Source organism: Erithacus rubecula (assembly GCF_903797595.1).
Source record: "Erithacus rubecula genome assembly, chromosome: 2".
Classification (NCBI taxonomy): Eukaryota; Metazoa; Chordata; class Aves; order Passeriformes; family Muscicapidae; genus Erithacus; species Erithacus rubecula.
The window spans coordinates 20,958,318-20,971,774 of NC_136685.1; the positions used below are offsets into that span (position 1 = coordinate 20,958,318).

Below are 13,457 nucleotides of genomic sequence, written 5' to 3' on the forward strand. Positions count from 1 at the left end.
AATTTCATAGAATAGAGAAATCCAAATGAAATAGAAAGAGACTGGAGCTTTAAAGTATATTTTGTCAATGAATTAAGAACACCAAGCCAATAAAAGTACTGGACTTCTAGAACTGTAGGAAGATACTACAGTTCAAAGTATGAATAAAAATTTTGCTAGTACATAGATAATATTTGATTATTTCATCTATTCAGTTTCTGGTACTGCAGGACAACTCAATTTTTCTCTGCACAGTTATGATTACTTGGTACAACAAGAAGCAATGTCAAAAAACTGCAATTGAAGACTCACAAACTACTGAATTCTTACAGATATTATCCTATGCATGAAAAAAAAAAGAAGGATAAATAATTTAGCCTTCACATTTGTATAACTCTTAGCTGACAGAAAGAGTCTCTGGTAATTATGTCTTACAGGAGAGATTAAATAGTATTTGGAAATAAACCTGGAGCTATCCACTGAAAAAAACTCCCTGAAATTATCAAATGGAGGCTCATTAACTGAACATTATACATTGTGCTTCTAGTGATAGCAAGGCATGGTAGAATTTAATAATATAATGATCAATAATGTATACACATAGGGAAACAAATAGAGACTCTCTATTGAGATGACAGGAATTTTTTTGATTTTCTGTTACTGTGTGTGGTGAATTGACCTTGTCCAGCTGCCAGTCCTCTGCTCAGCTGGTCTCTCATTACACCCTTCAACAGTACAGGGGGAGAGAGTAGGTAGAAAATAACAGAAAAGGTAGGAAATAACATGAAGGAACTCAATGGCGAAGACAAATAATATCATTTAATAATTACCATCATAGTCAAACTAGACTCAATTTGAAGAAAAAACAATATAAGTTATTGCAAATTAAAAATAGACTAGGATGGTGAGAAACAAAACCAAAAACCAAACTACCCTGTCACCCTCACCCTTGAATTAGGCTTGAATGGCCAAGTGTTAGTTAGTAGAGAGGGGTGGCTACAGGAGTGGCTTCTGTGAGAAAGTGCCATAAACTTTTCACATGTCCAACACAACCAAATGCCACCTGCCATCAGGATGGGCACCTCAGAGATGGTGGTAGAGCCTCTAGAATAACATATTCAAGAAGGACACAAAAGCTGCTGCAGAAAAACAGCAGCCATTGAGAAGTGAGAGAATGTGAGACCAAGAATTCTGAGACACTGAGGTCAGTGAAGAAGAGGAGGGAGGAGATGCTCAAGGTTTGGAAGCCCCTGCAAGCCATGCTGAAGACCATGGTGGAAGAACTGTCCTACTGCAGCCCATGAAGGTTCACAGTGGATCAGAGATCCTCCTGCAGCCTGTGCAGGATCCCACTCAGAAGCAAATGGATGCTCAAAGGAGGCTGTGATCTTGTTGCAAGGCCACACAGGAGTAGGGTCCTAGCAGGATCTGTGACACTGTGGGAGACCCACACTGAAGCACTCTGTTCCTGAAAGATTGCAGCTCATGCCAGAACCATTCATTAGGAATGATAAATCATAGGAAGCATTCAAAATTTAAATATCCATGGAAGGCTGTCTCCTGAGGGAGGAACCCAATGCTGGAGGAGAAGAGTCTGAGGGGTCCTTCCACCAAGGAGGAAGGAGCAACAAGAATGTGTGATAAACTGGCCACAACCCTCATGCCCTATCCCCCTGCACCTCTCATAAGGAGGAAGTAGATAAAATTGAAAGTGCAGTTCTGCCAGAGAAGAACAGAGGGGTAGGGTGAAGTGTTTTTAAGATCTGGGCACCTAGGATCTAGTCAAGGTTACTCTACCACAGCTGTCTTCTTCACAGGCATTTCCTAGTTTCTTAGCCCTCTAAAGGGGTAAAAAGGTGCTGGTCCTCTCTGCTGCTTGTGAATCTTTAACTGTTTCTATTGATGTTGTACTCTTAGTTTATTAATTCTACCCTGCCCTGTTTATCCAGGACTACCCTACAGCCTTAGGAACAAAGTAGGATGAGTTCAAAATTAAGGAAAAAAATTGATTTATCAAGGCATAAAGTGAAGGATTCAGAACTGTAGATATGAGTGTTGGAAGCGGACTACAAATAAAATATCATCAATAATGACTCTAGCTTTCACAGAGAAATTTTCTCTGTACCCTCCAGCTGTTCTTATATCTCAGAATTTAGATTTGAAAGCTTATGATCTAGTTTTCATGAGATAACCCTGACATACAGAAATTCTAGACTAATAAGTTTCTCTGGACTTGGCTGCATACTCTTAATGCAAATGTACTGTATTATCTAACACAGTGCATTTTTAGATTTCTTTTGCCTGGATAAAATTGCTTAATATAGTCTCAAAGAACCCATTTAATTCTATAATATTCTTCACTGAAATTGCCCTTTATAATTTCATCTGTATGAAATTTTAACTTTGATATACATTAAGCTCTTTTCAGAAAAATCATACTTCATACTTTGAAAGATGTTAGTGTAGGTAGAGGTCCATAGCAGCGCTCTTAAAATTCCCTCCTCTTAGGGCCACCCCTGCCTGAACACATCAGCTACTTTGGCAATCTGAGTCACGCATGACAGGTAAACTCATCAGTTTCTTTTTGAAATGATAATTCAAAATTACATTGATTCTATTGTTTCACATTTTTGAAATAAGACCAAAAGCTTTAGGAAATTTATCAACTTCCAGCTTCCTGACTGAAGTAGTAGTGTTAAATAAATAAACTCAGCTCAGGCAACAGTTTCATTCCGAGGGAAAAGATATTCAGTATGTAAGTTTCAGTGACCATGACCAAGCTGAAAAAAAAAAAAAAAAAATCTTTGCTCCTTTGGTTGAATATTTGATTCTTTTCCTTAATAGAAGATAACCTAAAATTAAATAATGGGCAATACTGAGGGTCCTGACCACAAGAAGATATGAGAAATTCTGGCACAACAGTGATAAATGTGGTTGGAAAATAGTTGTAAAGAGTTGATTGAGAAGGAGCACAGGCAGTAGATCAAACTCTAGGACAGGCTGCAGTTATTAGCTACCTGGGACCATGACACCATTATCACGCTTTACCCCCTGTCTGCCAAGTCATACTTTTTCTAAACAAGTACAAACCTTTCAATGACTCCTTATGTGTCATATTTTTCAAGTTAGCAACCTTCTACTCTCTTTAAACTGTGTCACAACCCAAACACAGGAATCTCCCTGGCCATCAAAAAAATGACATAATTTTTGAAGAAGTCCTAGATTAAAAATCCCATAAACAAACCAAATGTATTTTCTGAAGTTGTCTTTTGGGGTTTTAGATGGTTAAATATAATGTCTAGAAGATTCAACTTTTTGCAATATTACTACATTTTTTTCTAGATTACATGAATTCTGTGTGACATCCAAAACTTTTTCTCTTATATCCCTGTTTTGTGTTTGTGCATGGCATTTTTCCTTCCCCATTTAGGCTTAGCATGTTTGTTTATAGAATTGAACTGGTTTTGTTTTACACTCTTCAGTTCATCTAGCTTCTTTTGAATTCTAACCTTCCCAATCATATTGCTAGTTTCAATTGTAGGCTGGAATCATCATCCAAGTGTAACTGTTTTTATATTGTCATCAAAATTACTAATTTTATGTTTCCTTTTTTTTTTTTTTTTTTTTTTTTTTTACAGCATCACAGAAATCACATAATAATTTAAGGTGGAAGGAACCTCTGGGGGTCATGTAGTCCAAACCCCTGCTCAAGCAGGATCACCTAAAGCTGGTTGCACAGGTGGATCCATTTCTGGATATATTTTTAGTATCTCAAAGGATGGAGATTTCACAGCCTTTTTGAGAAATTTTCCTAGTGCCTACTGTACCTTACTGTACACTTATTGCACTAGAATAATTTCACCCACTCTAAATTTATTTTTTTTTTCTGAAAGAGTTCTAAAAGCTTATGAATGTGAGCACAGAACTTTCTCCTCCCCATTCCATTTCCAAATCTACAAAAGCAGTTAACCTGTCAAGAAAGAAATTAAGTTGGTTTGACATAATCTTTTTTTATCAAATACAAATAATTTATTCCTTATCATTTTGTTTATCAGCCTGAAACTAGTATCTTTCAAGAGTAAAGATAAAACTAATGTCCTTGACCCTTCTGGTCCAAATATCTTCTTCTTTTTTTTTTTTTTTTTTTTCTTTTCCGTCCTTGCTTGGAAAAACGAGTGCCCTTCTGAATTTTTTTTAAACATTCTTACAGATTTGAATTTTCAGACATAATTTTCAGTGGAGTGGTCCTTCTGCTTTTCCTCTGAATATAGCACAGGGAATTTCAACAGTCCCTGATGAACAAAATATATTTAACTATTTCAATATTGTGTAGTACCTCACTCCACATGCCATACTCTTACCTTGAAAATGTTAACTTAATTATGTTAAGTATATGATAAAAATTATTATTTTCTGCACAAGTTGTGAAACAGGAACAAAACAAGCCTGTAACAGTTGATTTTTGGTCAAATGTCCTTAGAGTAATTTTTCCCTTTATTTGAATATATTTAGTTATTTTTGTTACTGTCTTTCTGTCTCTTGTTCTTGGAAATAAATATGTACTTTGGATTTTTGTTTTTATCCTAAGAGATCTATGTTATTCTTTGACTGCTATCTCTAGCAACATTTAAATATAACTAATACCTGTATTACTAACTCTTGAGTTACATCATTAAAAGGGATTTTTTAATAGCTGCAGGTACCTTTTTCAAAAACTAAAAAAAAAAGGAAAAAAAAAAGAAAATAAAAAAAAACAAGCACAAAAACTCCCAAAATGAAACAAAGCCAAGGAAAAGCAATAACAAAAAAAATCCAAACCAAAACAAAATCACCAAAAAAACAATGGTTTTCTCTTGGGGTTTCATTCAGTTTCTTTTATAAATTACTTTCAGAATTCATTTGTAAGGACTCAAGGACATTCACCTGTCAATCTGCCAATTTTTTTGGTTTAGATTTTTGAAAACTGTTAATTTATTCACCATGTTGCTTCATTCTTCCACTTCTTACAAATCATAAACTCTATTATTTTAGGGTCATCCTCCGAAAATCTGCCTTTCCTATTTAGCCACTCTACTGATTTTTCTTAGGCATAATAAAATGGACTGCTGAAACAAAAAAAATCTCCTCCAATATTTCAAATCTTCTTCCATTGACTGTATCCTGCCACAGAAAATTGTATTAATCTTTTCCTCATATCCAGACTATTCAAAGGATTCTTTCTTCATCAAATGAGGAAATGTAAGGAAGTATTTTGATGCTTTGTTATCATGGCTAAATTTGATTGTGGGCTGAATGATTTCAGTACTTAGTCAAATCCATGAAGATTGCATATTTATGAGCCAAAAAAATTATTTTCTGAAACCTAATCTAAACAAATACTTAACTTTATACATTGTGAATAAAGGATTACCTCTACTTCTTTCTTACTGATGATTTTCATTTAAGAAAAATCATAATATTGATTTTGTGGATTTTTTTCAATGGCCTCAATAAGGAACATTTTTACTAAGATGGGTAACCTTTGAATTGTACGTTAAAACAATTTTCTATGTAACACAATTGTAATGTTTACCAAATATATATCAATGTAGAGTGTAATATGACTGTCTCAATGCATTACTAAATTGTTATCTATTTTTCATATAAATTTTAGGATAAAAGGAAATAATAGTCCACAAAAACACACTTTCAAGCAAAGCATTTGGATTTAAGATATAATTGATCAATTTGCTTTGCAAATTATCATGTTCTTTTACATAAGGAAAGAAAAATTTCAATAAACAAAGGAGCAACTTACAGTTAGAGTTATCCTACCTATCCTGTCTTGCATTAGCTATATTTGAAGTGTCATCAAAAGGCTGAATAACAGAAATTTAAGGAGTGAACAAATTATCTTCACATCTTTCACAGTACCTTTCATGGGTTACATACTTTTAAAGCTATACTACAGTCATATTTTAGCTTAATAGAATATTACTGCCACCTCAGATTCAACTCAGTTTAGCTTATATTGAGCCTTTTATTTTAAGCAAGGTTAAGAGCCTTCTGCTTCACAGTGCAGTGATTTATTTGATCATCAAAGTTATGAGTATAACTGGAAGATTTTTAAGATACTTCCAAATAAGACAGGTATTTGAACTTGCAAAGAAAATATTCAGAAACTTTTCCTAAAACTTAAAATTGACTACCTTGTCTTCTACAAATGTAAGAAATATGAAACAAATAGAAGTTGTGTTGAGATGTATTTAAAATTATCAACTTCTGTAGTTAAACCTCCAGGGAAAATCAAAATATAATTTTAGTCTCCTGTGTTCCTAGCAGATTACTCAAGGCCTCCATTAACTCTTTCTGCCTGGTTTTGCTCTTTGGAAACACTGGCTTTCTCTACTTAGCACCCCCATGTTACTAGTTATTGTGATGACCTTCCCTCTGTGATGCACACAATTGTCAATATTGAGAAAGGGATCACAGAAATGCTATGGGAGCTCCTGATGCTGACTGACCAGCACAAGAAGATAGACTCTGCAGCAGATGTGTTACACAAACATATAGAACACAAGGCAAAATGGAGACAATTTTAGCTCTGTGAGAAACCCAGTGGCTTCAGACCATTTAATATATGTCAATTTATGCACTTAATTTAAAAGTAAATTCTATTGTGATGATTCTTATTTCACATGAAGATATTATTATTAATCTATTTGCATTTTAGAAACATTATAGTTGAGGTGTCCAAGTCTATTCAGCCTACAAAAACCAGAGAAGGAGAAAAAGAAAGTTAGAGGAAGATAGGAGACACCCAAACAATAAAGCTTTATCCACGATGGAAAGTTTCTAAAATTACTTTGCATTTGATAAAACAACTACGTCTGTAAGGACTCTGAATAACATAAAAGAACTCATGAAGAAAAGATTTCCAAAATGAATACTTCCAGAATTATCTGTCAGTGCAGCATAAAGTGAACATAATTTGTTCTTACACAGATATAACAACTGATTTTTTTCCCATTTATTTGCTCATTTTCTAATTGAATATTTAAAAAAAAAAAAAAAATCTACTTGAGAAATACCAAACTTACTCTCATAGTGAATTAGGAAACCAACACTGGAACGACTGTTGTCCGTAGTGAACAGCAGGTACATATAATTTCCCGTACTGATAAGGAACTGGGGTGCTTGTGTTCCGTGGTATTCTCCAATTAACGGTGATGAATTTGCTGGCCCATCTCTGACTTCTAAAGTGTCATAATTAACTTCAGTTTGGAATCTGAAAACCAATATGTAAGTTAGCTGGTGGATTGACAAATGGTGCTGTTTTCTTCAAGTGTTAGAGGTACAACCCACTTGTAACAGATAAAGAATACCATACATGAAAAAATTACACAGCTATAAATCCATCCATGTATTAATAAGAATAACAATTAAAGAAAGCTTCATTAATTATTTTTTTTTCTTCCTTTGTTTTGTGTTATTGTGAAAAGTCTGTAAGGATGTAAGATGTAAGCATTCCGGATACTTCAGCCATATGACTGGCATATAGAAAGACTTTAGTGGCAAATTTGGATACAAAAATGCAAATTGTATTAAACAAAACTGCATTATGAAAAACCATTATTTATTTCATCCTCAGGTTAAGAAATAGTTGGACATCCTAGGAACATCTTCAATAAACTTCATTATTTCATCTCAATAATTTCATTATTTGATGCTTGCTATTTGGCAAAAGATGTTTTATAGATAGTCAAGTATTTAAATTTTTTTTATCCAAAGATTTTATTCTAACATAGCTTGTGACTTTACTTTTAGGTAATAATTTTTCTCCTATGAAATAAAGCAGTAAAAAAAAATTAGATTTAAATCAAGCCTTCATTTTGAAATTCATTGAAATTCACGGTTATAATAACTGTGGCTTCTTAGTTTACTTTAGTGTGTCAAAAAATCCCCAGGTAATATAGAGAAGAGTGGAAAGTAAGGAGACTAATGAGGGTTGATTTGAAAGAAAATATAACTTTAAAATCAACAGCAGAGTCAATCTGTCTGTCAATCACTAAACCACATCACATTTCTCCAATTCATAATGGCTATCTGTCTGTGCAGTAATCTACTACTAGTTCTTAAATCAAACAGCACAAATTTATTCTTTCTCTAGATGAATTTGAACTGGCACTTTTTACATCAAATACTTTTCAAGACAGCCTGTGGTTATATCAGATTCTGATATGCTGTAGCATCTGAACCATGCACACATACATTTTCCTGTCAATGAAGTTTGTGCTATTACACAGATATCTACACTGCTTTAAATATATTTGCATGCAAACTCAATATTCTTATTTTCATCTTTCAGAAATGCATATGTTGTGAGATTTTTCTCTTCTATTCCCATAAGGCTTGTTAGTTCAACTTCTGAGAGCAGCAGAAATCCCTACACAATACAATACTTTTTTCAAAGCGAGTGCCCTTAGCTGTCTTGCCAATATGGGACACAGTTACTGGTCTAGAGATAACAAGCTGTGTCCTTGCAAATAAAGAAAAGTGCAAAATATTAGATAATTGAGAAAGGAGAAATATGTGTGAAATTCCTTCAAAGTGTAAATAAACTTTTTGCTTCATTAGGAAATGGTGACAGAATGACCAAGCTCCCACCCAGGCCATTACATTTTACAGAACAAATAGCACTGGTCTTGTAAAAACATCTTCATAGACACAACAATATTGGTAAGAACAAGTTCAGTTTTAAAAAGTATTTAGTATTCTTTCTAGTTCTTCTCTAACAGTTCACTGAAAACAAAAGTACAGCTAGAAGTCAGAAAGCTTTTTCATTGCTATCAGAGCTAATGACTGCTGGGAAACTGACTTAGGCACTTCATATTGTTCCTTCCTCTTCACAGAGAAAACTCTAGATTTATGGTACTTTATTTGGATTAGCTGGATAAAATCCAGATGATTGCTTTTACTGCTATCTATCCACTCTGACAGTGGAATACAGGTTTGCTAATACATTAAGCATTTTCAGGACCCATTTCTGGCAGTGAAACCAGCTAGAATGAAATGGCCTACATCCATACTATTAAATACTTCCACAGCCTCTCAAAGAAGAAGATACTATTCAAATTTTGTATTATGAATGATTGCTTGCACACAGTAACTCTTGGCCCTTTTTGATTATAATTTGGGGGAATGCTGGTTGACAAACTCAAAAAGCATCTTGGAGATTCTTTCAACAATTTAACTGCATAAACACATGAGTTTTTGTGTCTGGAAAGGCTCACTGATTCCACTTAATTTACCAAAATAGACAGTTACAGAGGGCATCACTAAAGTACTTGACAGTTTTTCAGTACACTTCCATAATTTCAGAGATTATACATTGATTCATCCTGCAGCAGAATGATGAAAACAGACAGAGCTAGGCTGGTTTAAATACTTTATTTGTACTCATAATGAATAGACTCAAGATCAATAATTGAATAGTTCAATTATTTTGACAGTTATGTTTGTGAGGCAAACTAATTAGGAATAAAGTGCTCTCAGCTAGCAATTGTATTTTTCTTAGCAGGCCAGTATGACAACAATGGATGGCAAACCCTTGCTGGAGACAGAAACCAGAAAATAACTCTTAACAGCAATTGCTACTCTGACAATGATTTTCATTTTCAGTAGATTCTTACTCATGTCAAACTGAAGTGTGACTTTATAATTTACTTGTCTGATTCTGAGGGTTTATGGGAATGAATTGTTTTTTTAATGGACTGGACTTGTTATTGTTTTTTACCTTTAGTCTTTGTACGCTCACTAAAGTGATAAATCAAGATTATTCATTACTGGAAACTCTTCATCACTACCAAAAGTACCTAATTAAGGGTTACTTTTTGGGGTTTCAGTTTATTTTAATGTTTACTAGCTTGCTCATACTAGTAAGACATAAGTAGGATGTCCTCCAAATGTACATAGGTAATTTTAAAAATAAAGGATGCTGTGTTATACTATTCTTCATACAGCTGTGTTGGTTTTGGATGCAGGGATTAGTTGTATAAATTATCAAAATCTTTTTTATCAAGATCCAAAGTACCAAAGATCCTCAGGTCAGCCATTATTTTTCTTCCCCTTTCCTAATTACTTGAATCAAATTAGATTTTACTTTTCTGTTACCCTTCCTGGCATTAGGCACAATCTGAAATGCAAAACGTTTCAATATAAAATAATCGTAGGGTCATTTGCTGCTACTTCTGGAAAATTTCTAAGGCCTCTGAAAGGCACATTTGTCTAGGAACATTAAAACTTCATTAGCTTAAGAGTGAGATAATTTGCATTATTAGCATCACATTTGTACAAAACTTCATCCTGGTACATAGGTCTTTGAGGCAATTCATACAGTAAAGTATAAAAGGGTTCCATTTTCCCCAAATTAGGCCAAATACTTTACAAAAATATTTTATTAATAAAATTCATTGATTCATTGATTAATTGACAAAATAAATTACTGTTTTGTAATTTGCTGACATTATCAGACAGCAAAGTCAGTTTTTCTTGTAAGCAATAAAAAGGTTTTTCATCGAATTTTTAAACTAGGTAACAAAACTTTCGAGCTGACAAATGAAAATAATTTTATTGTAAAATCAAAGTTATATTATTATCAACAAGTGTAACACTTTTAATAAAATTTATAATATGATGCAGTAAAGTTCTAGAATTTTCTAAATCTGCCAGAAAAGCTCCATAAATCTCCAAAGAAGACAGGGAAAGGTTTTCTTCCTTATGTACCAAAACCAACATGCTGAATGGTAATACTGTTTTGCAATTTAAACAATTAGGGAATGGCAACAAAATCCATTTGCTAATAATACTGAGATAATGTTGAAGTAGATTAATTGTGTATCTGTTGTTCTTCAAAAATTATATGTGATTCTCCATTTTGTATCAGGTAAACTCCAAGTTCTTGTTTAATGCCATTGCAGTTCAATTAGTACACAAAACTCTAGAATCCTGTAATGGAATATGTATGTGCATCTGACTAAAATTCAGCAAATTAAGTTCTTAAACTGCACCACATGTGCAGAAGCCTATGTTTCTCATTAATTTTCTCAGAAATAATGTCTTCACACTGTTAAGGTCATGCTCATTCAAACATCTGCAACTTCAGGCAATGCATTTCCTCTTATAAAATTTAAATGCTCCATCTTATAAATAAAGCTGCTATTTCCATTTAAGAAGACATGAAGAAGCCTGAACCTCAGGCTTGCTTCTGATCATTAATTAAAAAAAAAAAAATAGCTTGCAAATGAATATAAACCTATAAATATTATTAAGTCTTTAATGAGAAAAAAAAGTCAGCATCTTAAAATTCTGGAACTTCCTGCTGAGCACAATGGAAGCAAACAGCACATTAAAAAGCTTTAATTGCCTGCTTGTAGGAATAGCACTGTTAGTGCTGCAATGGAGATTCTTTTTGTGGTTTGAGTTCCTACAATATATACTTATTCTTCCATAATAAAGCAAGTGTTTATGCTCAGACCTTACTTCTTGCTTGGTTTTATGATACTCACCTGTCAAAAGTGATCTTAATGGAATGTCCTGGTCTTGCTTCAATCACCCATTCACAATTAAGTGAATCTTTGTAATATCCTGGCCACCCTGGTGGCAAGATAACACCACTCGATGCTGTCAAATGGCCACCACATGGTGCTGTAAGATAAAAAACATGTATATTTTTAACATAACATTTATTTCTAATATATTGTATAGTCAATGAAATTACTAGAAATCAAATTAAAATTAATAGAGTATAAATTTAATATAGTTTCAATAGTTTAACACTAAATGTGTTATGAACACTTTTCTTCAGACTCATAAGACCTGCAATGTATCTTATCAAGACATAACTCTATATATTTTAACACAGAGAGCATAGCACTTCGGTCTGCCAGTCCTCCTTCTGTTGAAAATCACAGTTGTTAAAATGATCTTGTTAAAAATGACACTGTCTCATCACATTTAGATCCAGTATGATTCCAAATTTAGATGGAAACTTATAAGACAAATGGTTCCAAGCAATTATTGCCATTGTACTGTGCCACCTTTTTGAGCAATCACTGATCTCAGTGGAACTGGGAGTTGCAAATATTCTATTGGATCATAGAATGGTTTAAGTTGAAGGGGATGTCTGGAAACCACCTCATCTACTTCCTGCTTAAAACAATAAAGTGCACAGAACCACGTCCAATCAGGATCATGCCTTTCCTCCAAAGTCAGACACTCCCCAGACTTTCTGGGCAAGCTGTTTTAATGTTTGATCACTCTCACAATGCAAGATTTTTCTTGTCTTTAAACAGAAATTAATTAATTTCGGTTTCTGTTCGCTGCCTCTTGTTCAGTCATTTTACACCATGGAGGAGATAGTCTAGCTCAAACTAGCTTAAACTATCCTATCAACTATCTGTACATATTGACAAGATCCCTCTTCCTGAGCCTTTTCTTTTCCAGGTGAGACAAACACTGTTCTTTCAACTGCTTCTTTTATGACAGATACTCCAAATCCTTACTTATCTTTGTGACGCTTCACTGGGCTCACTGCAGTATGTCCACATTTTTCTTGTACTGTGAGTCCTAGGAGTGCACACAGTGCTCCCTACATAGCATCACCAATGCTGAATAGATGGGAAAGATCTGTCATTTATTCTCAGCCCAGTTCTCCTGCCTCTCTTGACCCTCTGAATAGCAGCACAAACATCTGGTACACCTGCCTGTCCCTCCAGTTTTACATCATCTGCAGACTTGGTCAGAGTACATTCTGCCTCAGCATTCAGTTTAGTACTGAAGATTTCAAATAGTATTTGATAGGGGACTCTATCCAATAGGATACCTGAGATTGGGTTACACCTCTATGAATTAGCCTCCAGTTGTACCTTGTGACACTGCCTACAATTCTGTGAGCCAAACAGCTCAGTCAGTTTTCAGTCCACTTCACTGTCCACTTCTCTAGTCCCTGCTTCATGGGTTTGTCATTGAGTATTTTGCATGACACAGTGCCAAACATGTTACTAAAATTGAATATCCATTACTCTCCCCTCATTCAGATCATCTTAATGCAGAAGGCTAATAGGTTGTTCAGGCATGATTTCCTCTGCATAAATCCATGTTGATTACTCCCAGTCACCATAGCTTTCTTCACTTTGTTGTAGTTTTGGCTTGAACAGAGTTAATTTTCATGCAGTAGCCTTGAGGAAGCAGAGTTTGGAGCTGTGTGGTGGATATTCTATACCACTCCCACCATCTCTGGGGGTCAGCAGGGACTTCATTTGCAAGAAGAGGAGATGGCATGGAGTTGAGGAAAAACATGAGCAGGAGGATCTGAGGGGGCAATTTTTGTTTGTCTTGGTGGCCATGTACAATGGAACGTGGTTGGGTTGGTTGGTCAGTCAGGCAGTGGGTGAACATATTTTTGTATGTAAATCATCCTCTCCTGTATGCTTTTGTTA

At 34.4% G+C, this 13,457-nt stretch overlaps 1 protein-coding gene across 1 annotated transcript in view; it reads right to left on the minus strand.

Annotated features, from left to right (window-relative positions):
• Positions 1-13,457, minus strand: part of CSMD1 (CUB and Sushi multiple domains 1) — a 1,041,152-nt gene that overhangs the window by 228,933 nt on the left and 798,762 nt on the right. Inside the window, 2 exon segments of the mRNA XM_079329059.1 lie at positions 7,059-7,246; positions 11,526-11,664. Coding sequence (XP_079185185.1) covers positions 7,059-7,246; positions 11,526-11,664 — 327 coding nt within the window.